Source organism: Brachionichthys hirsutus, chromosome 3 (genome assembly GCF_040956055.1).
Source record: "Brachionichthys hirsutus isolate HB-005 chromosome 3, CSIRO-AGI_Bhir_v1, whole genome shotgun sequence".
Taxonomy (NCBI): domain Eukaryota; kingdom Metazoa; phylum Chordata; class Actinopteri; order Lophiiformes; family Brachionichthyidae; genus Brachionichthys; species Brachionichthys hirsutus.
The window spans coordinates 4,807,741-4,835,724 of record NC_090899.1 but is presented as its reverse complement, the minus strand read 5'-3'; the positions used below and the strand labels follow the sequence as shown (position 1 = coordinate 4,835,724).

The following is a 27,984-nucleotide window of genomic DNA, read 5'->3' as shown; positions in this document are numbered from 1 at the left end:
AATTTTATTCTGAACAAGTGCAAATGTCAAGTGAAATATGTACTCAATGTAGTGTGTAGAAATATATACAGTAATACTGTTGTATTCTGTGTAAGGTAGATACAGTATACAGTAATTCGGGGGTGTACGTGCAAATACAGTAGGGGGCGCTATAGTTTATTAACATTGTTTGATAACTGCCAACACCAAGGAAGAAGAAAAGCCCCGGTAGGGGAGGGGTTTTGTTTGGAGGTAAAAAATAAAAGAGACAGGGTATCTTCGTTTGTAGTCCAAGCCAAACTCTTATTTTAAATTGTATCGAGTTGTTGAGCGGGCAGATAACAAAGGAAGGTAATCACAGAAGCACACCGAATAGCATTAAATAGTGTATTTTTGCACATTATATAGCTAGTCAGTTTATAGCGTTCTGTCTGCAATGGTCACTTAGTACAGCTAGTTAGTTAGCCCTTGTTGCTAATACGTAACTAGCGCCACACACTTTATTTTGGTGTTGCTACTAAAGTAAAGACCTCCTCAATTGTCTATGAAATTATAGCATTTATATTCGGCTTTTTTCTTGTACCACTTTCAAATGTTAATGTGTGTTTTTTTTATGCATGAGCGAAAGCTTAGCTAACTAGCCAAGTCCATTGTAGTTGGTCACAATTGGCTAGCTGCTGTTTGACTTGTCTTGAGCTTTCCTCCATGTTGTTCTTGTGTTGACTTTGATCAAAGATTTTGATTTTGACATCTAGTTAGCTGGAGAAGGTACCGAAACTGCTCCTGCTTGCTAGGATTGTTTAATTTAGCTATACTGTGTTAATCACTGGTAAATTAAAGTGTACTTAACGTGTGTGTTTTGTGTTTACATATTAAGAGTGTAAAAGTGTTTTGAAAGCAATCCAAATCTTGAACATTTTAAGGGTGAATTCTTACTAATGCTGACTTGATACATTTGGTTTGATGGGATTTTATTATTATTTTTATTCATGTTCATTGTGTAAAGAAAAATGACCATTCTTTTTAATAATGGCTTCTGTTTCTGTAGTGGCAAACATGGAGGGAGGTGAAGACCAAAACGCCGGCACCACCAATGGAAATCCTCAGACGAGTGGGAACTCTCGGGCGCCGCAGATAGCGCACATGTCTCTGTATGAGAGACAGGCTGTACAGGTGTGTGTGTCATGCAATGGCATTTGATGAAAAACAATTTGTAAACAGATGATAACATACAAATACTTTTGCATTTGTCTTGAAACTATATTTGTGTGTGGGTTCGTTTGTAAAGGCTCTCCAAGCGCTGCAAAGACAACCAAATGCAGCTCAGTACTTCCAGCAACTCATGCTGCAGCAGCAGATCAGCAGTGCTCAACTCCACAATCTGGCCGCGGTGCAACAGGTAACGAGAATTATGATGTGAAAATCCACGCAGTACAAAAGAAAGAGCCCAGCAACCCAACCTTCACATTTCACTCCGTTAACCAGGCCACACTTGCAGCAAGTCGGCAGTCCAATACTCCGAGTAACAGCATGCCCCAGGCACCCACCACTGTAAGTATTTATGTTAACTATTGTTTGAATTACAATATCAATCTAGTTGTTGAATACTGAATACTAAACATACTTGCAGGTCAACATAAGCACCACGTCTACAGGAGGTACCGTGACTAATCCCCGACCTCATGGCCCAGCCGCGTCTGCAACAACAGCAGCTCTCAATCAGTCAGTGTTGTTGGGTGGAAACTCTACAGGACAGGGACAGATGTATCTCAGGGTGAGTTAAAACGATCACGCTTGTAACCAACCTCCAGAAATGCTTACATTTTCTGTGTCAGCAAACGTGACGCTATATTCTGCTTGTGAAGTCTTATATATTTTTTATGCTTGTAGCTTGTGCTACTCAGAACTAGAATCAGACATTATACATCTGTAAGAACAAAGTCCCCCCCCCCCCCCCCCCCCACACACACACAAAATTCAAACTTATTTAACATTTTTCAGCCTAACAGTGATTGCCAATAGTGTTGATAATAATGAGCTTGGCTTTGTTCAGGAGTTGATGTATATAGTTATTTGCTGTGAATAATGATTTGCTCCTCGTGTAGGTCAACCGCTCTCTCAGAGCGCCCCTTGCCTCTCAGCTCATCTTCATGCCTGGTGGTACGGCAACTGCTACCGTAGCAACAGTTGCCCAGACACAACAACAACAACAACAGCAGCACCAGCAGCAGCAGCAGCAGCATGAAGTTGCTCCTGCCAGTGCCCAGTCTGACAATGATCAGGTTTGAGGACTATTAACTTTCTATAACTTGAAAGCTAATGAATAATATCCTCCTGAGACCCAGCCCGTTGACATGCGTCCTCTGTAGTGGACAAAATGCCCACTACAGAGGACGTATATACATGAATTTCAGAGACATTGCTGTCATGGGGGCGCTGTTTGATTCTAACAAACACGCTCAGCACAATACTAAACAGTATTTAAAACAAACTAACACTTAAACCTCTTCTCTTAATGTTAAAGGTGCAGAATCTCGCCTTACACTGTGCCCCCAGACCGGTTGCAGTCAAGTCTGAGCTTCCAGAGAGGAAAGATGGAGCCAGTTTTCCTGTTGGTCAGCAGCAGCAGCAACAACAACGGCAACAACAAATGACCAAAACGAACTTTCCCCAGCAGTCAACAGCCAACACTATGGCTGTAAAGACTGGAAACCAAGCTCCCATGAACGTCGCTCCCGCAGCGTCTATCGCTCCATCCTCCACCTCCTCCACAGGAGTTCCTCTCTCACAGCTTCTCCTGTCCTCATCCACCGCCCCGATGATCCTGGTGCCCACCTCAAATGTCCCGACCACCACCCAGGGCTACCCTATTGGATCCGTGACCACAAAAGCCAACGTTAACACCCAGACTCTGGTAGTGCAGCCCTTACAACAGGCCAGCACCAATGCAGACAAAGGTCCTGTGCCGATACAGCCCAAGACGGCTCAAGGACACCGTTTACCTGCGCAGATGTCCCCTCGACACCCACCTCCAATTCTTCCAGCGCCACCCAGCAACAACACACCGCACATCCCTGTGCAGCTTGTGGGAGCCAGGCAGGGCTCGGCAGGAAATACACAGGCTGTGGCCCTGGCACAGGTACGAAGCGGCACAGGCCAGGAAAGTACAGTTGCTGGGAATCTTAACACAGTCTCCAGCAACGGTGCTATGGTAAGAGCAACCACTTACAATCATTTACAGTGCACAGTCAAGCTTTTATTTAGGTGTAATTATAAGTATCACCGTACAAGGACTGCTGAAGTTTTTCCCTGCTGTCCCCCCCCCCCCCCCCACATAACATTAGATAAAGCCTACCATTGGCTCTCTGAAGAGAAAATCGGACAGCGATACTCCAAATGAGATGGTAACAGAGGCTTCAGACTCTGCACCAATGAAAGATTCTGCTCCTCCTTTGTCTCCGGCCCCGACAAAGGATTTGGGTATGTAAAGTTCCAGTTTCTAAATCAAGCATATATTATTATCAGTATTATTTGTGTCATAAAAATCTTGCTGTTTTTTTCCATTTTTCCATTGATTACCACAAGCTCCTTCTGCAGCTGCTGCCTTCCCATCTCCTCCTACCCTATCTTTGCCTCTGCCCTTGTCAAGAATCGGTCTTGGGGACAAAGACAGACCGCCTGTCCCTCACGCAGTGGTCAAACCTCAAGTCCTCACCCACCTCATAGAGGGCTTTGTAATCCAGGAAGGAGCTGAGCCCTTCCCTGTGAGTATCCTCTGCTGACAACAATGATGTCACATCAAACATGTCCCTGTCCCTCATCAAACCTTTCCTGACTGGTTTGGTTGACTTGTATTATAATTTATGTGACAGGTGGCTGGACTCCTCAAAGACAGAGATTTTGCCTTGGCTGGCCGCTCAGAGAACGGACCTGGATGTAAGTGATTGGAAATGTCTTCTTTTTTTTTCTTTTTTTTTCGATGCTACTAATCTGTGTGTTGTCAACATTCCCTGAATGCATTACTTTTCTTATTTTATTTTCCTTTTAAGTGTTAAAGTGTGAGTACTGTGGAAGCCTTGCCCCCGCCAGCCAGTTCAGAGGATCAAAGAGGTTTTGTACCAATACCTGTGCTAAGAGGTATGATTTGTTTTATATTTACATGATGTTTGTTATGCTGTATTGAGAGTGTCAAGTCAGTGAAGAGCACAGAATCACAATGAAAGTTCTCTTAAGGCTCTTTCCAGAAAGGGCGGGTCAGACCCAGCGACTCCCATTCGTTTCACAACAAAGTCTGTAGCAGGACTGATTAGATCTGATTAGCAAAAAACAACTGGAGCATGTCTCCATTGTAGCGAACGTGCTCTTTGGTCCGCAGGTATAATGTGAGCTGCAGTCAACACTTCAAGTCGAGCAGAGGAAGAAGTGCTGCAGGCCAGGCTCCGCCCCCAGCACCCACTGAGACCACTGCTAGGCGAAGGGGACCCTCTCGCAGGAGCAGTTCTAACAACACCTCTAATAAAGTATCAACCAGGCATCTGCCTGTCAAGGTAGGAGTTATGGTTTAAAGGACGGGGCTGCTGATACTCAAAAATGTACAAATATATCATACTCCTGTTGAATTGGTGTTCTTGGAGACCACATGCTCCTTTTTCAAAATACAAATGTGTACTTGTGATCTGTCCTAATAACGAGTTACATCTTTGGAGATAAATAATTGCCTTTGCTTTATGTATCTTGTACTTGATCTCCAACGCGTCGCCGTTGCTTTTGGGACTGAACCTCCACTGTTTCGGTGTAGTGTCACTCAGAGTCCAGCCATTCGGAGGATGTGTCCAGTGATGGGGAGGGAGAGGAGGACGACGAGTCTCCTTCACTGTCCCCTGGCTCTTCAAACTCCTGCTCCAGAGCCGGACACTGCGCCCCGCTGTCTGACAGCTCGGCCCCTGGCAGCCTCCCACTAGAGGGGGCCAACTTTCTCTCAGCAACTCCTGCTCAGTGGAGCGTAGAAGAAGTCTTCAGGTTTATCTCTTCACTTCAAGGTTTGTGTTCGATGATCACATAACAGTTTCATAGCTCTCAGCCTTGTCCTGCGTTTTCTTTTCTTCTACATCTTATTTTGTGTGTGTGTGTGTGTGTGTGTGTGTGTGTGTGTGTGTGTGTGTGTCCAGGTTGTGAAGAGTTGGCCGCCCAGTTTTTGTCACAGGAAATCGACGGCCAGGCTCTGATGCTTCTGCGAGAAGACCATCTCATCTCCACCATGAATATCAAGCTGGGTCCCGCCCTCAAGATCTGTGCCTCCATCAACACCCTGCGCGAGTGATGCGGCGGCTTCTACAGAGGGACAGCAAGGGTCATTTTGTCATTGATGACTCCTCACTTGAATCAATACCTGGGTCTATTCATCACTGAGTCATCTCAATGGGGACAGCGAGGATGGTGGATCAGTGATAGTTTACTTTCTGGACTTTGAATGTGCAAAAAAACACGTATGCATACTTGTTATGTGTTTGAGGTGAGCATGTCTTAAGTATACATGTCAGTAGTGTTTCCATTGTCGCTGTAAGTAGAGGCCTTTTGTACTTGTACTCCTATTAAACTGCTAGCTAGGACGTTTAACCTGTTAGGCAAAAAAAAAAAAAAGATGAAACATGTTGCCTTGTTGCTGTATTTCCAATGGTGCTTTAATTTTAGTGCTATATGATTTGTCCTCTTTTAAATGATTTAAAAGTCTACCTGCATTATTTGACCATAGATTCATCCTGGCTTCAATCACACCAAGCGAAGGACAGTCATAAAGCCTGGTTTGTTTTTATTTTACCAGTTATTAAAAAAATAGTTTTATACCTTTTTTGTTTTTGTAATGCGATCAAAGTTATTTTTTCATAAATATATAGTCTTAGCTTTTAATGATGAGAGAATTGCTACTTTTAGGAGGTGCTTTGCTCTCAAGGGCTCAGTGGTTGTCCCACAGTGTACATGTATACAGTACTACAAATAAACAGTACCTGTTCATTGATACGTGTTCTGTTATTGAACCTAAGAAAACAAAAATTACATTTAAACAGTTTCAGCTCTACACACGAGCTGAACTTTAATATTTACATTCATGGATCATTCATTTCCTCGATTTTTTCCGAATATGGAATCACAAAATAAAATAAAAAAATATATTACACCGAAATCCATCTATTTTCTTCATATATTCTAAACAAGAATTGTAAACCATCATATAGTAGACGGTAATAATGATGTAGCAGCTGTACATGATCAAGTTTACAGCTGTTTACCACCAAAACAAAATGGTTGTAAACACCCAACGGAACTGATTATACACATGTAGATATAGTAAATAGATTAGGTTTTAGAAAGAAAAAAAAATTTAATGCGTCCCAAAGTTACTTTATTCATACAGTCATTTATCCAAGGATCATAATAAACCTTTTAAGTGATTTCATTTCCCAGACCTGTCATACATAGAACTTGTAAGTTTTTTTTATTGCACCTGAAAGACAGCGGTTTGGTTTTGGGGTCCCATCAGTCCAATTCATTCCATTGATGATAGAAAGCTTTCAGAAAATAGTGTAGCTGTTAATTTCCCCATATCCTGCCTCCTGCAGGTATTGCTCGATGTTGATATTCCCCGATGCCTTCAAGACTTTGTCCGAAGCACTTTTCTCTCCTGAGAGGAGCTTGCGGCTCAGCTCAGCCAGAGAGAGTCGATCTTGATCCTTCCACTGACAACAACCCTTAATGACGGAGTGACTAAGGAAGAGACAAAAGAGAGTGTCACACCTCACACACACACACGGACTGCTTCAGGTTGGGTTCTGTGAGTTCCAGAGAATTGCAGCGGATACTTACAGCATGCTGGAACAGTTGGAAGGCTTTTTCAGACTTTTCCCTCTTTGATGAAACTGAAGAAGTTCATTACTTGGGATTTCTGCAAGTGGGGCATCACCTGGAGAGAGAAGGGTTTGTCATGTAGGAGGGATGTGAGAAAAAAAACCCTTGAGCATTGTAGATATATTTCAACACAATAACAACATGCTTTGTGTTATTGTGTTAACATGCCTCAAATATTGTGTTATTGTGTTAACATGCATCAAATATTGTGTTATTGTGTTAACATGCATCAAATATTGTACTTCTTAGCCATTATTTATGTCTCGTGTTGACAAATGATAACATTCTACTTACCCATTGTCGCCATTTCATATAGTAAGATGCCAAATGACCAGCTAGAGGAACACATGCACTATGTTAATTCATCAGTTCAGTAAATTCTAAATATATTTAGAGAAGATAATTAGGAGGAAACTCACATGTCGCTGCTCTGGCCAGCAGGTCTCTTCGCTAAAATCTCTGGCGCCTGCCACTTCTTCATGCTGGGATCATCCTTCTGGGTGGTTTCCTTATTTTTCCTTGCATGGACTCCATGCAGGCCCCAAAGCTTGGCTGTGAGATCCTTGGTGATGAGCACGCTGTGGGCACGAATGTTTCCGTGGAGAAGATCTTTGCTGTGCATGAACTCCTGATTATGGAAACAAAAAAATGGTTTCTGAGGATTAGAAATGCCCATTAAGCTGATTTCAGTTCATTCCTTTAAGCTGACATGACAGTAAAAGAGATGCAAAACAAGAATCAGATTGTGACTATTGTGACAGAAATTGCAGTTGTAATACTAGAGAAGCGCAGACCTCCACCAAGCTGCTCATTCCCCTCGCATTTAGATTTACGCCGTCCACATGGTGATCCGGATCATCACTGAAAGGTTCTAAATTGTTTTTGGTATCTTTATACACCAACCATGAAAAGTAAAAGTGATTGATTTTTGAATCTATAAATGTAGTTTTCAATGTTAAAATGTAATCATTTTTTTCCTGACCTCATTCTGGAGCCGATCCAGAGGAAATTCAGTGGTAAGTAAGAGGTGTGTAAAATTCCAAAAACATCAGTCAATAATCAACTGAGATAATGAGTAACACATTTTGAAGCTCCAGTGACTGCAATGTTAACAAAAAATGTAAAAGTGACATTCCCAACACTTCCTGAATATTTTAACGTAACCTCCTTGGCAGAGGTAATAACTCACAATGCTAGTAATAATACAGCTGAATTGATGCTGAATCCAAGAGGATGACTATCTATCTCTACTAACCAGTGCAGAGGCCACCTGCTTGGCCATGGTAAATATTCGTCTTTCAGTAATCTCACATGGAGGATTCACGTTTTCCTGGGGAAAAACAAACATCCGGATACATTATTTTCCTTTTGGAGGACGACACAATATTCTTCTGGTTTATTTGATCGGGCTTTTAATATAAGCTCTAATGTTTATAGTGTGTTAATGCATGGTTAAGTCTACGCCCTGTGAAAATACAGCATTGACTACCTGTCTGCATCGCCACAGGAAGCTGAGCAGGTCTTTGTTCTCCAGCTCCTCCATGATTGTAACCAGAGGAGCTCGAAGTGAGACCACACCGAGAAGCTCTGGCAGGAAGGGATGTGGTCCCAGCTCGGCCAGGAAGGACGCAAATCCCAGGAAGTTGTGTCTTTCTGTGTCATCAGCAGAGTCTGCAAAGGGCCGGAAGCAGTGAGCATTGAAGGATCATTGTGGATATACTGAAACTTTGTCGCCTGGAGCACAACTCAACAGCTATAAACGTCCATTCATTTGAAGTTTCTCACCATTTAAGACTCGTAAAACCACATTCCTGTTTTCCATACGTGCCCTGAAGAGGGACACAGGGGTGGAGCGCAGGGAGAAAGCTGTGGTAAGTGGGGAAACCAGGTTGAAGGACTCGGGTAGCCTCTGGCGGGGCAACTCTCTGGGCTGAACTATGGGGGTGAAAGTGGGCGTGAAGGCCTGTGGTGGTGGTGGGCTGCGCAGGAAAGACGCTGTGTCCACAGAGTCCGAGAGGTTTTTGGATAGATAATTGTTTGGGGGGTTGAAGGTGGAGTAGGAACTGGGTACACCCAGAGCGATGCTTTCATGCTCCAGGACATTGATGCCCGGCGGAGCTGTGGACAGGAAGTGAGGAAGAGAATAATTACCCTTTGAGATTCCATGCAGGGATTCACATGAGCGTAGGATCTATGTGTTCGTGTGCTACGGGCAAAACGATGGAACTAACATCTATGGAAAATGTGACAAAGTAAATCCTATGAATGCAGTCAACAATTTACAGCCAGAAAAAGACAAACATTATTTAAATTATAGTCAAGATATATGTAAACTATTAGAGTTATTTTATGTTGCATTTGTGCAAATCAATTTCCTAAACAATTTATTTTTTTTAACAGACTTAATTATTCTATAATAACAATGGCCAGTAATGATGTGTATATTTATAGGTGCGTTAGCCTTCATGGCTGCTTTATACTTGGCTAAAGAGACAAAATGAAGTGCGTGCTGAAAATAAGGATAGTATCTGCGTAAGGAGATTCCTAATGGTGTTTAGGAATAGGAAATGATTAAGCAGAAAAAACACGGTGATGCAAAGAACGAGAAACATACCCAGTACTTTCTATATTAGACTCCGATTCAACCTCTGTGATTTGATTCCATTCATTGAAATCCAATCAAACGTATGCCCATCCCAGGGTCTTACCGTCGATGCCATGGAGCACTCTCCTGACGCCTGACTTGGAGGACTTTGGGCGAATGCGGTCGACTTTCTCTGGACAGTAGCGCAGCAGAAGGATGAAGACCAGAGTGACCAGGAAGCTGGCCAGCAGCAACGTGGGCACAATGATCACCTCCTGCTCATACACCCGGATCTCTGCAAACAGGATCAGACACATTCCTTATCCTTCAGCGAGACGGCGTGAGTAATCACGAAGCAAGTCGTCCGTGTCAAGTGAACACGGACGACCAGATTATTTAAATGGATAAACATCTTTAGTTCTGCCTCTGCTGATTAAAAACTTACCACAGAGAGAATCCCCCTGACTGCACTGGGAGCCTGGATTTGAGCCTGAAGACATTCTATCACATGCAAAAGAACAGATTATCATGATGTTCCATTAACTTTTTGGTCAATTTTTCACACACTCTTCACAGAGACGAATATAAAACTCTAGTATTTACACACGACTGTAGTTTCAGGACACTTTCTGCTGACAAAAAGGAACTGAAATTTTGTTGTTGTGGGCAAACAGAAATGTGCACATGAATAAAAATAAGAGAATCAATGACAGCATGAAACCTGTTTTGTGTGTAGGGCTGAATGGGTGAATAGTAACATGACGCTTGTAGAAGGTGTCTCAGCAAACATGTAACTGAGACCAAGAACTTCAGACGCTAACACACCGGCGAAGAGGCAGGAAACATGTTGATGCTTTGCTTTCTCCATTTTTCCTAACATGAAACTGTGAACTAAATAAGAAAGAGTACAGATTTCGATCATGTCTGAATTCATAGTTGCTCTAAATACAGTGTACGGGAACAAATACACGTCAGCCCTGAAAGATCTTTATGCGTCACATGAAACATCCTGTTTATCTGCATTTTAACGCCACCTGTTGAACTACGCACCCAAAGGGCAAACACAAATGGCCAAACAGACCAGCTCAGCTCACACAAAGACGTCATCATCTTCACAGGAAGCTCAGAGAGGCCGTAATAATCCGTGCCTGCAATGACAGCGTAATGGAAAACATGTCACATTTAGAAGCCTTACCTCTTCTCCCTTCAGTCGTGTCTTATATCCCAAAGAAAAGGTCCGAGCCCCTCTCCTCTCTTCAGGCAGTCAGGCGCTTCCCAGTCATCCTCTCCTCTGAATGTGGAGTCTGGGTTCAGCGATGCCTTTCAGAGCTTCATTGTTTATGATTTATCTCAGGTGGTTTGTCAGGCTCAGGGGATCAATGCACTGCTTTCTGTTTATCTACACGCAGAGGCTTTTTTAACTCCACCCTCCTCACCTATACTTCATCCCCTTTTCTTGCGTTCACCGCTTCCTCCTTCCTCCTTCCTGTCTGGCTCCTCAGTTCAAGATGAGATGTGTCGCACTGATGTCAGGTGCATGTTCATCCATTCTTGGGCCGCCTCTCTTCGGGTTTGTTTGGTGATTCGCTCACTATCTGAAGCGCACATTTGGTCCAACCTCTCCTTTCTTTGTTTAGGGAAACTGGTACTGCCGCGCCTTGATTGCTTTTGTAGCAAAGGAACTAGTATAACAAGCCTTGGTGACAATGCAGAAAGGAATGAAAAAAAATAATAATAATAATAATATAATTATATTATATATATGTGTGTGTCATATTAATACATTATTACAATGGAAGAATACATATAAACTAATTTTATAACAAATCTGAAGAACCTTCATGAGCTTTCTGCACAAAATATATAAAAGTATCGAAAGTGAAACAGTCATCCTGATTGTTTATTGTTTTGTGAGCTTTCTAATAAAATATGAGCAGGAATGTTAATTTACTGTTGGTGTAGTTTAACATTTTTTATAGTCTGGATAGTTTAATTCCATTGGTTTCAAAAGTAAAGCTCGGTTTCTAAATTCAATGGAAAAGAAACACATTTCTACATATTTTTATCTTTAAATCCTTTCTCTGATTTGTTTTGTCTTAAGTCTTAACAAATATTACTCATAAAGAGCTGAAAAATTATTCATTAAGGGGATGAACTAGATTGCTTCTTTTCACATCAATAGATTTAAACCTTTTTTAATTTATTGATGTAATATTAACAATGATTTTAAGACCACATAACTGTGTTTATTCACAGATTTTCATGATTAGATCAAATGAAAATAACCTATTTTTGTTCCTTTTAATTAAGTTAATTTAATTTGTCCATATCTGATAAAATGGGAGATGGAAACATTGAGACAAAATTCAGAGCGAAATAAGAGACACAAATTCCTAAGCAACAAAAGGCACATCTTGAGTTAGATGATGTGTGCAGCATGTTGTGTGATCTGCACTGGAAACAATTGTAACCATGGAAACAAAAAACAAAGCATCAAAAACATTTAAGAGCAAAAGGCCCCACTTCATGTCATGATTGATGTGTGTCCAAAGATTTTTCCCAACAATATCTATGTAGAAGGTGTTGAATAAAGTTCTGAAAAAAACAAAACATTACTGACGGATGGAATGGTTCCTACATCACCCGCGACTTTAGTGGCAGTGTAAATATATGTTTATTCTGAATTTGAATATTGTTGGGACAGGTGTAACAATGTTTGGGAAAGCTATGCACAGCTAAATAAAAATAATAATGAATAAAATTCCATAGTACTGAAATTCTAACAGATGATAATAAAATAAAAATAAAAAACCATCTGAAAAGCGGATCAGCAGTTAGATGAGGTGAAGAAAACGCCCTAGTGAAACATGTATGGATGATTGGCTAAGGATCACTTACATCCAGATCCTGTTTAGCCTGTTAAACAGAGGATACATATATCAGTTCACACTTGGAAAGAGGAGGGTTACACCCTGAATACCTCAGCGGTCAAATACTAAGCAAACACGAAGACATTCACATACTGACAATAACACCTGGACAGTTCGGCTCATATTTCACCTCACCTTCGTTTATTTAAATATGAACAGAAAAGCCTCCGTTCCAACTGGGTTTAGACTCTAAAATGTCTTCATCAGAAGAAACTAAATATACGTAATGTTGAACAAAGAAATGGGTCAGAGGGAGACACAGTCAGGGCCTTACATGATTTTCTTTCTTTATGTGGTTGGAATAGGATGCCCATGAGAGGCTGTAAATGTCTTTAACGTGCCTATAAATCACATTTATTTCAGATGCATCCCAGGGGAGGGGTTCTGGGAATGTCCCAACAGGAGGAGGCTTTGGGAAAGACCAAGGACGCGCTGGAGAGACTATGTCTCTCGGCTGGCCTGGGAACGCAAACCCCTGGAAGAGCTGGAGGAGGTGTCTGGGGACAGGGAAGTCTGGAAATCCCTGATGAGACTGTTGCCATAAGCTATGGAAGGTGGATGGATGGATGAGAGGAACCAATCGACAAACCATGCATTATATGCCAGGAGGATGAAACAATAATACGCTTTATCCTGATGTGTTTTACTGCATTCATTCTCATTTTAATACAGGTTACAGTTTTTACACCATTACTTGTTATGAGCATCTATTGGAAACTCCTACATTGATTCAGAAGGCAGCCCTTATGTTACATGTTGTACGATTGCACCTCATTGACAATGGCACTAAACCGATTCTGAGAAAACAGAAAAGGTGCATTTTTGAAAAATTAGGCAAAATGATTAGAAAGTCAAAAGTGGTGAGCAACAACAACAGCATTCGAAGGCAGCTTGTTGTTCTCACAGTTTGGCCGATGCTTGATCAGGATGAGGTCCCAGCCACTTCTCTCCTGTAACAGAAAACAAAATGAGAAACTGAGACCTTTACACGCCAGAGAAATTACATCATTCGCAATTTGTTTTCTCACCAATGATGTGGGCCATGACCTCATATCTGTCATTGCCAAAAAAGATCTCTGGCTTTCCATTTAAATGGCACACCATCAAGGGGAAGCCGAATGCCTGGAGAGGGGTAGGAAAGATTTTGTTCACCTAACTATAAAGTAAGGAGTCCTCCACTGTCTGCATGTCCTTTGAATATCTCGAGAAGCCTTTATCCAATCTGCACATTCAACATTTGGTGTTACTGGTGACACTGAGACAGGTTCAATTTGAACCTATGACACTTTCATTATCAATAGTTCTAAGTGATTAGAACTCTGTATAGCAGTGGACCCGCAAGGCTTGAGTTAAACCAGTGAGTGAATAACAGAGAAAAACATTGACTAATCTATTTTACATTATGCCTAAATCTAAAGATTGGTGTCAACTAATTTCAGTTTTAACGATAACATTGGAGTCGAGGGTGAAGATATTAGGATAAGCCAGTTCTCGATAATACTGTAAGCAGTAATAGAAGGGGCCGAGCATCAGCCCACGCCAAACGGCCTGTTTTTAATGGGCACCTTTCCTGCTGCCGTAGTAACACGTAACACTGACCCCATAATCAAGTGCATCCTGCGTTGTTTTTTTCAGCTTGTCTTTGACCTGCTTTGAGGTGGACAGCTCCAGTAATTCTTTAGTCTCATTGACAGACAATCCTGCTTTCACCGCTGCCTGTAACAAACACATAAATAAACGTATGCGCTTAAGAAACATTATTTCGGACGGACATACTGGTGACAATATCAACCCTTCATTTTATATCCGGGACACCATTGGGATGCAGAACAAATCAGAACCTCGGACAGTGATGCAGGTTCAGTGATGTCTTTGTCCTCACTCCAGATCCTTCTCCACAGCGCCCGTGACACCTGCTCCGCCAGCTTGTCTCCACCCTCCTCCCTCTCTTGTACTGCTGTTATAAATCGCATTGCGGACAAGGAGCCTATAGGAGAAGAAAATAGAACAGATGAAATGTAATCCCTCCTTTTTTATATATTGCATGTAATTGCTTTACATAGAAAACAATCCACACAAAAAAGGAGCCAGGAATAATCTACACAATGAACAGAAAGAGGTGGAATGAAAGTTAATAGAGGCTCAGCAGATTTGATCCAGTCATGATCTAATCAATACATTACATGGTGGATCCTGTTTGTAGTACCTTTGTTGAACATAACCTCAAAGGGATCAGATGGAGCCTGCAGGGGAACGCCAAAATACTCTGTTAAGCGGTTTATGTCCTTGGTCATGTACAGGAATTTGTTTGGAACCAGACCAGGGGGCTTGTTGCCTATCAGGAAAGATAAATTGTGTATGAAATGTAACAGTGCAAACAATGCCCATAAAATATCCAAAATGTTCTTAATTAGTTTACCGGTACATGTGGAAAATATTTATAATGCAGGGAAATATAAAGCAAGTATAAAGAAGCTGACAATAGAAATACCCCAGAAGAATGCATACAGATATGCCTCAAAATCACTCGTGTGTAGATGTGCGTGGTTGCTTTCCACCACTCGTCTGTGTACCTGATCCGTGCATGATGCCGCCCAGAAAAGCAGGACGCAGTTTGAGCTCCATGTTCCAAACATGTCTGTAGCGGCACATGATCTGTGAAACACATCCGTGTAAACAAGCTGCGTCATTTTCATTCCGATCATTGGTTTGTTATTTTTAGCTGGGTGTCGATAAGGAAGGAACAAACCTCAAAGCCTAACCAAGAGTACGGAGAAACAACATCGTAGAACAATTCAATCACTTTCCGGGACGACATCTCTTCAGTTCAGCGTCACGTTTATTTTCTGAAGCTCTAGTTGTAAATGGGGGAAAAAAAACCTGGAGCGCGTCTCAAGAAGCAGCAAAGTGGACCGAAGTTCAACTAAATCTGACGTAGACATAAAATAAAAAAATAAAATGGCTTGCTCAAATCAATGCAGAAATGATTTAACAGAAATATATGTTAAAAAACGTGTCGCCACATAATAAACTTGAAAAGGTGGCTTGTTATATTAAATGTAGTTTTTAGTTTGTGGGGTAGCTACGGGTCGCGCTGAGGTAAACAAACAAGCAACCCGGAAGTAAATTAAATAATATTGACGTCGAGATTCCGATGACCTTCCGATGACCTTTCCTACTCTGCTTGTGATTGGTTTGACGCGTGATGACGTTGACTATGCTTCGTCACGTCATAATTAAGTTAGTTTGGCCTTTCCTCATCATATTATTATAAATATAATGGCTAACAGTAGGAAAGAGTTTGCTGTCTTCTCTTTTGGACCAACCGCTTACTTTCATTCTTCTATTCCAAGTATAAAATGGCTCCACCTACTGTACTGATAATGAAATAGCGTCACATTAATTAGGGGGTTCATGTCATTTTCATAGCACAGTTTAGTATCCCCAGTGTTATCAAATATAATCTCAAACTACTTCCCAGGAAGGAATCAGATTTCTTATTTAATGTCTGCAGCACATTTACATCTTATGCAGGGCACCATATCATTTTTCTTCTTCTCTTGAGTGTTTTCTTACAAACATAAGGTTTCCCTCTGTCCAAAAATGTTAGCCTTTCCTGGCAGATTTATATTTTAAGCAAATCACTGAAACACAAATAATATCTTCATTAATGTAGAACATTACTTCCATGATGGTAAAATAGTTATATTTGCAGGAATCGCATTTACCTTTACATTCTATTTACATAAGAACCATCCACCAGGATAATATAGAAGTAACCATACAGGCTAGCAAATGTCTATAAGTATATTAATGAGTACATTTTAATATATATTTCCTTTTATGTGACTTCTTGAGGACTTGCTTGATCCCTGAGTTCAGTTGTGCACAGACTGTCAGAGAGTGCAGGTAGAAGTCCCGGCGATTTGTCACTGTAAAGCAGAGAAAACAATTATCTCTATTGAAAACTTAGATAAATAGAACAAATACATTTTCACAGATTGCATAAATATTACCTGTCTCCATCTTTTTCTGTCTGTTAAAGGAATTATAAACAAAAGTATTAGTTTCAACCTTTTCGGTGAAGATTAATTTGGTCAAACATGTTTGGTAATGTTTTTACCTTAGACTTTTGTGCTGCACTGCCACCAATCTTTCTGGGTACCCCAAGACTTTCAAAGGAATGGCTTCGCACTCTTATGGCTCTCTAATGACAGAGATTCAATAAAAAAAAATGAAAAGAAAATAGTAAAATCAACAGTTAATATGATGGAAGCCAAAACAATACCTTAAAGTTTTCAATGAATCCTCCACTCCCCTCAGATGCCCCACGAGCACCTTCAGAAGATGAGACGCCAGACAGCGATGGATGTCCCATCATGCACTGGGAACGGGTGGAGAGTTCAGCCTGCAAGCTCTCTAGGAGTGATGAACGAGTGCGCAGCTTTGTAAGAGAGAAGGGACAAACGCACCCGAGCGGGGAGAAATCAGAGCACAAGCCCGGATATTCACTTGTATATAAAATGAGCCCTTTTCACCACTACCTCTAGTCTGCTGAACTGTTGAGCCTTATAGCAGGAAATCTCCGCATTGATGAGTTTGGTCAGAAGGAAGTCTCTCAGGAGTGAACGCTGAAATACAAGACAGGGGAAACCAAGGCATGAAGCAGCTCAATATGACTTTGAATGTAAAGTGATTCATGTTGCTCAAAGGAGGCGTAATAAAGTTTATGGGGGCAGAGCATCAAATCAAGGCAAGGGTCATGGGGTAGCGCTTGAAATTGTTGTGTACCTCTGCAAAGATGGGAGGATCAGGAAGGGCCGGACCAAAGGGAGGGACATCCTCTCTGGCTGTGACAGACACCTGTAAACAGTGTGAAAGATAAATAGCCTCTCTGAAATGATTGGCTGGCATTAGCTGATCACAGGTCTGTATGTTTGTACCAATAACTCAATCAATATCAGCAGACATTTTTGTTTATTTTAACTCTAAAATAGCAATATCGGAAGATATAAGAATCAACATTCCAGCATTACACATAACATTTTGAGTTGTTGATGCCTTTTGGCAGTTAACCTGCCAGTCGCTTCACTCACCTGGTATGAAGTTTCACCTTTCTCCTCTCCTGTCTGAATCCGCCGGACCACCAGGAAACAGTGGAGAAAGTGAGACTTGACAACATCAGACAGGAAAGGGGGTCGACCCTCCTGGTAGACCAACGCTACAATGTCGTTACCAATATGTCTTTTTCTTTGTAACTGTGTGGTGGAGATTAAAAAAAAGTGTGTCAAAATGTGTTCAAGAAAAAGTGTTTTCCAATCGGTGAGTGGAAGATGAAACAATAACTAACCTGCTGTGGGTCACCGTCTGTAAAAGGCAGTTTAGTCGCAACGTGGAACATGATTTGTCTCCCTTGAAAGGAAGTGAAGACTGCCTCATTTCCTGTTTGACCATGACAGACATCCAGCCCTCCTCTGAACCTGTGAGAAGGTGATAGGGAGTTTAAAAATCATTTTAAACATTGCATGTGCCAGTAAACAATGAAACAGACAACAATTATGCGCTTTACCCGGTAAAGCCTTGCAGTTGAATGGTGTCTCCCAGAATAGAAAGGAACTCTTTAAACTCTTCAGTTTCCTCATTGTTACTAAGTATGTCCTCCTCGGTGAACTAGAGACACGGATGTTATTGGAGGAGTGGTTGTAATATAGTGCCCGCTTTCATTTTTACTGCAGGAATTTTTTCCTGCTTAATTAAAGCACATTTATTTACCTGCCCATCCTTTTGCCACAAAATGCCAAACTTGAAATTTGGAGAGACTCTGTGTTCATCAAATGCTGTTATGAGTTCAGGCGCCTGAGGAATGAATGGAAGAGAAGTTTGAGAAGGTTTTTCTGAAAGGAGAGGGTCTTCTTTTTTCAGTCCCTGCTGGTTTTGGTGAATTACCTTGAGGTAGCAGACCACATCAAAATTTGAGACAGTCACTCTGTCACAAAGCATCTAGTGAGAACATGAGATTGCACAGATATCAGCGAGGCATTCAAGGGAACCATTATATTTATGTTTAATATTAGTTACATTGCACATTTTCTTTTCATACAAATTGTACATATTAAAACATTAAATCAGTTTGTAAAAAGGGATGACTTGAGCTTACTAACAGAAATGAGATTAAATAAATTAAATGAGCTCCATTTTTGTCACCTATAACTGTTTAAAATAATAATAATAATAATAAATACATCAATAAAAATAATGCAGAAATGTAATTAATAAATCAAAAACACTGAGAAACATAGAATTGACCATCTTTTTTTAAATAGTACTCCTGTATCATATAGGAATGTAAGAATATTCTTACAGTATGACAATGCCACTTTTATCTTGTATCAGATTTTAATAATTCATCAAATAGATAAAGTAGTTTGATACCTTTGCTAATTCAACAGCAGATGGAATGTTTGGGAAAAGAGAGACTGAGAAAACTCCATGCAGAGAGCATTCCTTCATCCTGTAAGAAAGGGAAGGCGGTCAGTGGACGTGCTGCCGAAACACTCATTGATAGGTACTAATTGATAATGACAACATTCAAATACTGTCAAATTGAATTATTGCATCTACCTTGTTGATTTTTTTATATCCCAAAAGCCTGACTGAAAGCAAAAGTTTAACTACACTGGTGTGCAAAATGCAAATAGCTCTAGGCATAGGGCATGATCTCCACATAGGCCCATTCATAAGTAAGGATAGAGAGAAATATTTTTTGTTATAAATCAATATTTGTTTTGTTTGATTGGGGATTCCGTTAAAAATATACAACCGTAGTATCACCCGTAGCTTGTTCTCCTCATCCTCCAAACACACAGAGAGAACCAGAGGCCCAAGAGATGGATCCACTGCTGTGAACGAGTGATGGTACTAAAGAGAAAAAAGATGGCACTACAATACCAGTCATGGAAAGATCTGATATTCTTTGAAATTTAACATCAGTTCCACTCACTCGTGAGCGAAAGAACTCATGGTAGATTTTGGCCTCTTTATCTCTCTCCATGATGTCATAACTCTCTGGATCAAAGCCATAGTGGGAAGAAGTGGGACTCACATCTACAGGTTTCTCCAGAGGGGGGTCTATCCAGTAGCCTCCTAACTTTGAAGGAAGGACGAGCGGCAGATCTCCGCCTAATGTTGAAAACTGAGACTAAAAAAAGGCAAATTAGTATTAGGCAGGGTAATTACAAGGGCCTGCCATTTCCATGGAAACGATCATCATTGTATTCATAGAATGGCCAGTGCAAAAGCACACACACAAATCCAGACATGGATTCTCAGATTTAAGACTAACCTTCAGAGGAAGAGGGAATTCACACCTCTGCTCATCGATCCTGCTGCCCTGATGAACAAGAGGGAGCACTGACGATGAGAAACTTGTGCTGCTCACACACGACACAGTGCACAAGATCAATCCTGCTTTAACTCACCTGCAGCTTTTCAATGATTTCAAACAGCTCGGTGTCCTGAGATGAACAACAGGCAGCGCAAGTTAGGCAGAAATTGCAGACGAGGAGAAAGGGAAGGAGACACACACGGGGAGGAAGATGACACACTGGACTTCTCAGACATAAGATTTTTTTTAAATCTATTATATTTAATTCTATGGAAGCTGAATATGACGCTGATATCACCCTCTGGCTGCTGCTGCTGGCAGAGAGGAACGGCTTCCTCTCACTGTCAGGAGAGTCCAGGATGTCCAGTATGTTGCTCTCTGCAGATTCAGTTCTGCAGCAACAGGTTCATGTAAACAAGAAGACAACATCCCGTCTCACTCAGCTGTTACTTTATACAACACCGCTCGACCGCTAATACAGCTGCTGTCATGAAATTGTAAATAAAACCTGACCTGGTCTCATCCCCACATGTGAATCTGTCCACACTGTAAACAAAGAAGTGAAATCAACACGAATCATAGACCGAATTACGAGTCTCTAAAAATAGAGTCATTTGTTCAGTGTATGGAGCGGCTCGATTGACATTTAGTGGAAATATCAGTCATAAAATGAGTCAAGCATTGTTTTTACTCACCTTCCGTATGCCCCAAAAGTAAAACTTCTCTTGCGAGAGGAAGACAAGTCATTCCTCTTGTCTCTCTCCATGGCTTTGGTGTCACTCTGAATGTTTGCACATGCCTGTTTGCAATCAGGGCTGGCTACGGTTGAATTAATTCACTGTATCATTCTGTCACTCCTCCTTCTCTCTGCCCCCCTGCCTGCCTCTCACTCATTTAAGCTTCCCTTTCCTTCCTCTGTCCTGCTGTCAGCCAGACAGGCAGCATTAACCCACTCACGGTCACAGATGCAACATCTACTGCAAACTGCAGACCCGGCACGGTCAAGCTACTTCATCCCCGCTCATGAATTTTACACTTGTGGTGGTTTCCTAGACTGACTGAACTTAAAGATAGGCTTGTAAATAAGGTAAAGAAAAGGATGAGACATTTTCTCCAGGACCTGTTACCCTTTGAGTCAGGGAGGATCATTAATTATTGAGAGCACCCACAGTGAGAGTGAGAAAAAAGACGACAGGGGAGGGTGAAGGCCTCAGGATAGGTAAAGGCAGAGAGAGAGAAAGAGAGAGAGAGAGAGAGAGGAATAAATTAATAAATTGTCCATGGCTGTGAATGATTGCTTGTCTTTGTGTGGCCCTGTGATGAACTGGCGGCTTGTCCAGGGTGTAGACCGCCTTTTGCCCGTTGACTGCTGGGATAGCCTTCAGCATGATTCGCGACCCGGACATTAAATGGTGTCTAATGTAAAAATAAATCACTTGTTACACCTAAAACAAGCCTTTTGTTAGAGGTGGAGAAAGTCCTCCTGTGAGTACTCGTTGTATTCTGTTCCTATTTATATCTTGCACTGCAGCCTGACAGTGTAACTTTGTATGAAAACTGTAAAAGAGCAGAAATTAGTAAATATCTATAAATGTGGTGCCACTTTAGCGTCCTTTCAGTATATAAACACATTCAAAATTCAAAACGCTGTTGAGACTTGGACCATCCGTCTTTGCGGTAGTTTCTTATTGGACGTTCGTCTGAAAACAGCCACGGTGATTGGTGACTTAAAACGCCAGTCAAATATTGTTTGTCTCTCATTGGTCAAAATCCACCACAGCGATGAGTTCAGCTACACCCCGTGTTAATTATTACGTACTACAGCGGCTACCCCGCGGAAGTTTGTCTCGACAAAACAAGATGCTTTTAGTTTACGTGGTAGTGTGACACAAGTCGACATTTTTTTAATAGTTTTTTGAGCAGTTCGGTATTTTGTTGCAGAAACAAAGGCGCTCTAATAAGTAGGTTTAAATGTAATTATATTTCGCTGACCGACGTGAAAGAAAAAAGGGCAATGACAGGGAGCTAGTTAGCTTTTTTTTTTTAGCATCGATAGCTTGATTTGTTAGCTGCCAATGTTTAGCTGCAGTGAATACTTAATTTAATTTAAGACTCTTTCATCGTGACGTTTGTTTAACATCATAACATGAAGCTGAACATTCAGTTATTGCCTTCGGAAACGCAATAGTGGCATTATTTTTGTATTGTTTAGCTAGCGCCGATGATTTTGCTGTAGTGGGTTGCAAAAATATTTATATTCATGAATTCTTTTTTTTAATGACAGTGACTGGTTTAAGTTATAACGTGCATTTATAACTACGTAGTGACACCGACAAGCCTCGCAATAGAGGAGTGTATGCGGATATGATCTCGTGGACGTGGACGGCATGTGCTGTAGTAAGACTGTCAGTCACTTCGTTATGTTTTTTTGGTTGACGTAAACCCCAAACGCACAAATGCGTCCTGTTTCCTGTCTTTGTGCCTCAGGCTGTCGAAGCAAAAATGCTGGAGTGCGGCATGCTGCTGCGGGACAGTCGGGCTCTTCGGAGGCAATCTGCTATCCTCTGCAAACAGCTGGTGGTGGACGAGCTGCTCATTCAGTCGCTGCAGGCAGACGACATCCTAACAGAGAACATGGCAGAGAGCATCATAGTACGTGGACACTGATCATATCGATGCCTTTTTAAAGGAGAACGTGTGATAAAGAATCTGATTTTCAAGAATGAGTAAACAGTCGGAAGCAAAATTTATTAAACTCCCATACTTTATTAGGATTAGGTTTGCAATATCCAGTTTGCATAGGAATACTTGAAGTAATTGAGGCATGATGGTGGATTAGTACAGTAGTGTTCTGGAGCTGTTTTACTTCCTCAGGCGCTAGAAAGGGTTGGGAAGGTAAGATGGATTCTTCTATCAAGAAAGAGGAAATCCTAAAAGGAAAAGCCTTGCCATGAAAGGCTACCTCCAAAATCTTGAATTACATTAGCATCATTAGCACTTTGCCGTTTATTAAAGAAAAACTGCATTTCGCTAATGTCAGTTTTCTGGTGTATTTGACACCAAACTGATTCAGGGCAGCTTCAGCTACGAATTTATGTTGTTATTATTGTTGTTTAACAGCAGTGAACTCTCACTTGCATTTAAATTATATTTCGCCTTTATTAATGAGCTTGTCTGATCAATTCCATTCCTTAGGCTGAGGCAACATCTCAGAAGCGAAGCTGGAGATTGCTGCTGCTCTTACCGAAGCGTGGGCCCAGAGCTTTTAGCAGCTTCTGTTCAGCTCTGAAAGAAACCGAACAGCAACATTTGTGCGACCTTCTCATCCAATCATCAGAAAAAGACGGAAAAGGGACATATGTAGAGGCGAGTGTGAACTTGTACAAACATCAGCATTACACAGACCAGATCAATCGCTGATCTCGGCCTGTTTTCCGCTCGCAGACCATTCAACCTGAAGAGGAGGCAGAGGGAGGGGTAGGGCAGCTAGATAGAGAGGTAAGCCGAGTGCTTCGGACCCCTAAGCCAGCATCATCGAAGCCATTCTCTCTGTTCGCATTTTAGAATAAAAGATGATGCATCGAGACCGTTTAATCTGCGAGTATGTGATTGTGAGGCGGTTTCATGAATGCCAGCTCGACAGAAGCTCTAATTTACATCTGCTACCATCCTCATCACCTCACCTCAGGTAGCTGCATGTGAGACTCATCAGTTTGACGGTTAGCAAGAGTCAGAGAGTAAGACTGAAAGAAAAAGGATAAAAGGACGGAGAGAAGAGGAATAGTTCAGTTGAAAGATAAGAGAGATGCGAGAAGCACAAACCTTTTGCCAAGCAGCGAAATAGTTATGATTCACGCTGTCATATTCCCACTACAGGCAAAATGCTATTGTCATACGTTATTTATCTATTGTCTTTAACACGTCATGCACAACTCTGACTTTCAGAGGTTTGGGAGCTCCTCATTTCAACTTCCCACCCAAGAAGGACATGCTGCCAAAAGAGCAAGGATGCACGGTGAGAGGCATTACAGAATGATATAGGTTTCTCTTGTTGTCAATATTATTTGGTTTCCGTGGAGACAAGTGGGCACTGTCAGGGGAGTTATTTATCTGTTGTCCAGTTTGAGCAGTGGGGTAATTGAATGAACCTTCAGCAGCCCGAGTGAGTTTAGTGTTTATTGTTTAATTGCATCACTGAGATGAGTGTGGGAGTGCAGTTTGTCACATTATTTAGCCGCTGCCTGGACCGACAGGAGCCGCACCTCAAGTATGACTCACTGTTATCGACAAAGGTTGCTCTCACATAAATGCTGGCCGGAATACGAAATAATGCGAAAGCTTGATATTTAAGTCTCTCTGTGTGTGTGTGTGTGTGTGTGTGTGTGGCAGAATCCATGGAGTTTAGTTTGGATTCAGACAGTCCCATCAACACTCCTGTGCTCCCGTGCTCTCTGGATTTTTACCTCTCCCACTCCGACTGCCAGCAGGTAATATTTACAATTTATTTTGGCCTTTAGAGAAATGCTTGTCTTCAGCGCCGACCCTGATAGGAGTCAATATAGAATTTAAAGATGTATAAAATGTAGTGACTATATATTGTGTTAAGTAACGAAAGTTGTTTTGACTCATTGATCCGTATCTTCATCTTTACTTTTCTGCGTTGCTTCCAACTCTCCAGTCCTACAGAATGATTTCGTCACCACGTGGCTTTGCTTTAGTGATTAGCAACGTGACCTTTGACCCTTGTGCTGCCCCTGACCTTGGCCCAAGGAAAGGAGGCGAGGTGGATGACGAGGTCCTCAGGAAGGTCTTCACAGAGCTCGACTACGTGGTGACCGTCCACAGAGACCTCAGCGCTCAGGTGATCCACGCACACACACACACACGTGCTCGTCCACCTTGTATTTACAGGCCTCCATTTGAACCTGAAATCATCTTATTTAATTAAAAGAGTAAAGTTGTAGAGGAGAAGTACACCCTTCTGATGTTGAACCACTCATTTGTGGCGCTCATCTCTGTTAACGGCAATCGTTTTTGATTCCTGATGTCTTCGTAGAGTATAAGGAAGTGTATTGAGAACTTCTGCCAGCTGCCAGGCCACCGGGCAGTGGACAGCTGTGTGGTGTGTCTACTCTCCCATGGCGTAGAAGGAGCGATATACGGCACAGATGGGGAGCTACTGCAGGTGCGTTTGATTCGTAGTATCGATGTGAAGATGCCATTCAGCGGCGAAGATGATTGTTTAACATGTATGTCGATTCCCTTTCAGCTCGACTGGGTGTTTGAGGCCTTTGACAACTCACACTGCCCCCTGCTACAGAACAAGCCAAAGATGTTTTTCATACAGGCATGCAGAGGAGGTAACGCTGTCTGCTGCCCCGTATCGTCACCGACACGCAGTCTAATAACTTCATTAATCCGTTGGGAACATTCTGAATTCTTATTCCTTTTCATTTGCAGTCGGACAGAAATCTTCATCTCTGTTTCTGCACCAGGTTGAGCTTAGTTTCAAACCATTTTGTCTTCCAGATGAGATGGACTGTGGAGTGGAACAGATCGATGGGCCGGCGAGGACCTGCTCGCCGAGCTGCGAGCAGCGGGATGCTGGGAGGGAAGGCGAGGGTGATACAGACTCCAGAAATGGAGGGGGAGATGGAAGGCCCAGAAATAAACTTCCCCAACGGTCAGACATGATCTGTGGCTTTGCATCTCTCAAAGGTCAGACAAGTTGTAAGTTTGTCTTTTTGCTATTCTTTGGTGGATTTGCAAATGAAAGGCTGCTTGTGTGCCCAGAAATGCAGCAGAAGGGATGTTTTTATTTATTTCTATCAGTAATGTGTCCAGCGTGTCTGAAATAATTACTCAGAGCATTGCAGTATGTGCACCGGGGCATTTGTTGCTGGTGTAACTATTCAAGCGTGAGAATCTGCTTATATCTGAATGGAGCAACACAACGTTTCTGATTTTTAGGTTACCTTTTGAATTTCATCCACCGTGTTGGAAATGTTCTTATCCTCAATCGCATTCTGAATGGAGACGTCACCTCATGTTTTATTCGTCGTGATCTTATAGTGATGCTATGTTAAATCTATCTCAAAGACTGCAGGTGTCAGGTGCATGCTGGTTAAGGAGGTTAATTTTCAGCTAGGCCCGCCCCCTTTTTTGTGCATTTGGACCAACTCTTTACTATCGTTCTCACAGTTTTGCATTTAAACTATTTAAAAACCTTCATCCTCCTTCTGTAGAAAACCTTTATCGGTCCATCTCTTTTTCCATCTAGGCACAGCAGCCATGCGGAACACCAGGAAAGGATCCTGGTTTATCCAGGAACTTAACACCGCGCTCCGTCTTCACGCCAGGGACACACACCTTGCAGACATTCTAGTGCAGGTGATTCACGCGCTGCATTCACAGTCGACTTCATTCTATTCATTTCTTATTGCGTTAAATTCATGAAGACATGACTGTAATATATCTCTCCCTCTCTTTGTTTAGGTCAACTGTAGTATTAAGAAGCGGGAGGCTAATGCTCCTGGCACCGCCTACCATTGCTGCAAAGAGATGTCAGAGTTCACCAGCTCATTGTGCAAAGACCTTTTCCTTTTCCCCAAGTACCAGGCCCCGTATTGATATGCAGATATGCACACACGCAAGCGATGAACAGGTCATGGCCTTTTTTTTTAAACACCCACACAAACTGAAACCATTATGAGGGCCTAATCAATCGCCCTAACCCCACCCACAACCAGACGTATGCTTTGTGTAGGAAAAATATCAGGACTGAGACAAAACTGAGCTGAAGCTTTATGTGAATGACCTGCAGTTCTCACAGGTTGACTCGAGCCTCTGTTAACACACACAAACCATTCCCTGAATTCAAGTCTCTTATTGAAAGGCAACTATTTGTTCAGTGCTAATCACTGCCACACACACACACACACACACACACATTCCCTGTTCAAACTTAATATCCAAACAGAGGCTATATTCATATATCTTTTAATGTGTAAATTCTATCTCCTCAGACTTAGACATTCGCATACAAGTTCATGCAAACTTTAATAATGAAAATGAATAAGGAAATAGCTAATGCTAATCAGCATGTATTCTTAAATGGCCAATGTGTTTGCATGTCATTTCCTCATGTATCTGTGTCAGGAGTTTAACCTTTTTATTCCAGATTTTTATTTTTTTGTTCTTTCTTTATAGCGACTTTGAGGTTTCGCTCTCTTATGACAATGTCTTTTGTACAGAGATCTATTTTTGTGGCTTTATTTTATATGAAATTGTTTTTAGAAGGACTTTTAGATCTATTCTCTATTCTCTATGTGCGTATCATCTTGATGAATCATGACCATTTCTTGTTTTTATTGCGTTGGCCGCTAGGGGGCAGCGCAGCAAAGACAAATGCATAAGATTGTCTTTCTCTTCAAAGCTCTTAGTCAGTAAGAAAGAGGATTAAATGATAAAGTCTTTACAGATTTTTATTTTAGAAGTTTTGTTGATGAGGGAAAACAATTCCTACAGTTCAACTTCAGAACAAAACATTTGTTGCATTTTTTAAAACATTTTTTAAATCACAAAACCAAGAGTTTAAGAACTTATGACTTTGTGTCTGTATATCTGTCCCTGCCAGCGTAGTGGACTGTCCGGGGATGTGGTGCTACTTATAGGGTCATACACCTCATGTATGAACTTTGACCTTTCGGTAAACTCGGCTCATAGCACTTTTCCTTAGGTGGGAGTTGCAAATTTAATTCGCAGCCCCCCCCCCCCGCCCTAAAATATTTGTGGTATTTTACTGTATAGGATACAGTACAGCTAAAACATATATGTTTTACATCTTCCATAAACGATATGCAATTTTCTACAGCATCCTGTGCCATGTGTTGCTCTGGTGAAGTTATGAAAGTGGAGCTTCTCCAGTATATTGTGCTGCTTCAGAAAGATAAATCAACGCGTCTCCCAGAAAGTCTCTGACCGGCAGTGTTGCAAGGGAAACGGAACGTGTGACGGAACAGTGTTGATTGTTGATCGTAGGTAAATGAAGATGCTGTGTAGGAAGTGTTCAGCTAGATTTACACCGGTCTGGGAGGTGCTCACTTGCTTTCCTTTGGTCTTCGGTTGGGGGAAGTAGAATCTAAAACGCCGGAGTGCTGCAGCTTTCCTTCAGGGTGAAGGCTCTGAAGGTTATAATAGCTGCC

At 41.7% G+C, this 27,984-nt stretch overlaps 5 protein-coding genes across 6 annotated transcripts; 2 read left to right on the top strand and 3 right to left on the bottom strand.

The window, feature by feature from the left end:
• The first annotated feature begins 1,035 nt into the window (after window positions 1-1,035).
• Window positions 1,036-5,323, top strand: phc1 (polyhomeotic homolog 1). The gene is made up of 13 exons (XM_068756030.1): window positions 1,036-1,152; window positions 1,268-1,378; window positions 1,465-1,530; window positions 1,610-1,753; window positions 2,085-2,261; window positions 2,504-3,190; window positions 3,324-3,459; window positions 3,565-3,743; window positions 3,852-3,915; window positions 4,029-4,116; window positions 4,355-4,526; window positions 4,778-5,018; window positions 5,148-5,323. The coding sequence occupies exons 1-13, from the start codon at window positions 1,036-1,038 to the stop codon at window positions 5,297-5,299; spliced, it is 2,334 nt and encodes a 777-aa protein (XP_068612131.1). The 3' UTR covers window positions 5,300-5,323.
• Window positions 5,324-6,546: 1,223 nt separating this feature from the next.
• On the bottom strand, window positions 6,547-10,943 carry styk1b (serine/threonine/tyrosine kinase 1b). Its single transcript, XM_068756038.1, has 10 exons — window positions 10,662-10,943; window positions 9,912-9,967; window positions 9,591-9,761; window positions 8,668-9,000; window positions 8,372-8,553; window positions 8,138-8,212; window positions 7,302-7,510; window positions 7,177-7,217; window positions 6,841-6,937; window positions 6,547-6,741 (listed from the first exon to the last, which is right to left on the bottom strand). The coding sequence occupies exons 2-10, from the start codon at window positions 9,964-9,966 to the stop codon at window positions 6,549-6,551; spliced, it is 1,356 nt and encodes a 451-aa protein (XP_068612139.1). The 5' UTR covers window position 9,967; window positions 10,662-10,943; the 3' UTR covers window positions 6,547-6,548.
• Window positions 10,944-13,035: 2,092 nt separating this feature from the next.
• On the bottom strand, window positions 13,036-15,641 carry gstk1 (glutathione S-transferase kappa 1). Its single transcript, XM_068754629.1, has 7 exons — window positions 15,146-15,641; window positions 14,970-15,051; window positions 14,603-14,731; window positions 14,238-14,383; window positions 13,996-14,112; window positions 13,425-13,518; window positions 13,036-13,346 (listed from the first exon to the last, which is right to left on the bottom strand). Exons 1-7 carry the CDS (start codon window positions 15,212-15,214, stop codon window positions 13,297-13,299), a joined length of 687 nt encoding a protein of 228 aa, XP_068610730.1. The 5' UTR covers window positions 15,215-15,641; the 3' UTR covers window positions 13,036-13,296.
• Window positions 15,642-15,877: 236 nt separating this feature from the next.
• Window positions 15,878-20,695, bottom strand: rap1gapl (RAP1 GTPase activating protein-like). 2 transcript variants are annotated; one of them, XM_068754611.1, is made up of 19 exons: window positions 20,476-20,695; window positions 20,294-20,326; window positions 20,079-20,172; window positions 19,875-19,910; window positions 19,739-19,786; window positions 19,397-19,594; window positions 19,217-19,314; window positions 18,829-18,907; window positions 18,343-18,396; window positions 18,169-18,252; window positions 17,966-18,066; window positions 17,747-17,876; window positions 17,493-17,654; window positions 17,188-17,259; window positions 16,941-17,027; window positions 16,685-16,840; window positions 16,520-16,603; window positions 16,413-16,432; window positions 15,878-16,328 (listed from the first exon to the last, which is right to left on the bottom strand). In XM_068754611.1, the coding sequence occupies exons 1-19, from the start codon at window positions 20,544-20,546 to the stop codon at window positions 16,238-16,240; spliced, it is 1,698 nt and encodes a 565-aa protein (XP_068610712.1). In that variant the 5' UTR covers window positions 20,547-20,695; the 3' UTR covers window positions 15,878-16,237. The 2 variants fall into 2 exon arrangements, with proteins under 2 accessions (XP_068610712.1, XP_068610720.1); XM_068754619.1 differs by having other exon boundaries at window positions 19,499-19,594.
• A 1,587-nt stretch (window positions 20,696-22,282) lies between these two features.
• On the top strand, window positions 22,283-26,476 carry casp2 (caspase 2, apoptosis-related cysteine peptidase). Its single transcript, XM_068760043.1, has 11 exons — window positions 22,283-22,432; window positions 22,976-23,146; window positions 23,225-23,278; window positions 23,726-23,795; window positions 24,170-24,267; window positions 24,459-24,641; window positions 24,837-24,965; window positions 25,050-25,140; window positions 25,310-25,510; window positions 26,061-26,170; window positions 26,276-26,476. The coding sequence occupies exons 1-11, from the start codon at window positions 22,283-22,285 to the stop codon at window positions 26,408-26,410; spliced, it is 1,392 nt and encodes a 463-aa protein (XP_068616144.1). The 3' UTR covers window positions 26,411-26,476.
• The last annotated feature ends 1,508 nt before the right edge of the window (window positions 26,477-27,984 follow it).

What these genes read in the sequence shown, in the direction of transcription:
- rap1gapl (XM_068754611.1), bottom strand. Translation starts at nt 20,546, where the DNA reads ATGGAGAGAGACAAGAGGAATGACTTGTCTTCCTCTCGCAAGAGAAGT. An exon ending in AAATCATTGAAAAGCTGCAG is followed by an intron (nt 19,787 to 19,874) that starts GTGAGTTAAAGC and finishes CTTGTTCATCAG; the next exon opens with GGCAGCAGGATCGATGAGCA. An exon ending in TGTGGCAAAAGGATGGGCAG is followed by an intron (nt 18,067 to 18,168) that starts GTAAATAAATGT and finishes CCGTGTCTCTAG; the next exon opens with TTCACCGAGGAGGACATACT.
- casp2 (XM_068760043.1), top strand. Translation starts at nt 22,283, where the DNA reads ATGCTGGAGTGCGGCATGCTGCTGCGGGACAGTCGGGCTCTTCGGAGG. An exon ending in CAAAAGAGCAAGGATGCACG is followed by an intron (nt 23,796 to 24,169) that starts GTGAGAGGCATT and finishes TGTGTGTGGCAG; the next exon opens with AATCCATGGAGTTTAGTTTG. An exon ending in CAGATGGGGAGCTACTGCAG is followed by an intron (nt 24,966 to 25,049) that starts GTGCGTTTGATT and finishes ATTCCCTTTCAG; the next exon opens with CTCGACTGGGTGTTTGAGGC.
- styk1b (XM_068756038.1), bottom strand. Translation starts at nt 9,966, where the DNA reads ATGTCTTCAGGCTCAAATCCAGGCTCCCAGTGCAGTCAGGGGGATTCT. An exon ending in TCCTGTGGCGATGCAGACAG is followed by an intron (nt 8,213 to 8,371) that starts GTAGTCAATGCT and finishes GTTTTTCCCCAG; the next exon opens with GAAAACGTGAATCCTCCATG. An exon ending in TCCAACTGTTCCAGCATGCT is followed by an intron (nt 6,742 to 6,840) that starts GTAAGTATCCGC and finishes TCTCTTCCTTAG; the next exon opens with TCACTCCGTCATTAAGGGTT.
- phc1 (XM_068756030.1), top strand. Translation starts at nt 1,036, where the DNA reads ATGGAGGGAGGTGAAGACCAAAACGCCGGCACCACCAATGGAAATCCT. An exon ending in ATGAGAGACAGGCTGTACAG is followed by an intron (nt 1,153 to 1,267) that starts GTGTGTGTGTCA and finishes TCGTTTGTAAAG; the next exon opens with GCTCTCCAAGCGCTGCAAAG. An exon ending in ACCAATACCTGTGCTAAGAG is followed by an intron (nt 4,117 to 4,354) that starts GTATGATTTGTT and finishes TTTGGTCCGCAG; the next exon opens with GTATAATGTGAGCTGCAGTC.
- gstk1 (XM_068754629.1), bottom strand. Translation starts at nt 15,214, where the DNA reads ATGTCGTCCCGGAAAGTGATTGAATTGTTCTACGATGTTGTTTCTCCG. An exon ending in TGAGGTTATGTTCAACAAAG is followed by an intron (nt 14,384 to 14,602) that starts GTACTACAAACA and finishes CTTCTCCTATAG; the next exon opens with GCTCCTTGTCCGCAATGCGA. An exon ending in GGTCATGGCCCACATCATTG is followed by an intron (nt 13,347 to 13,424) that starts GTGAGAAAACAA and finishes TTTCTGTTACAG; the next exon opens with GAGAGAAGTGGCTGGGACCT.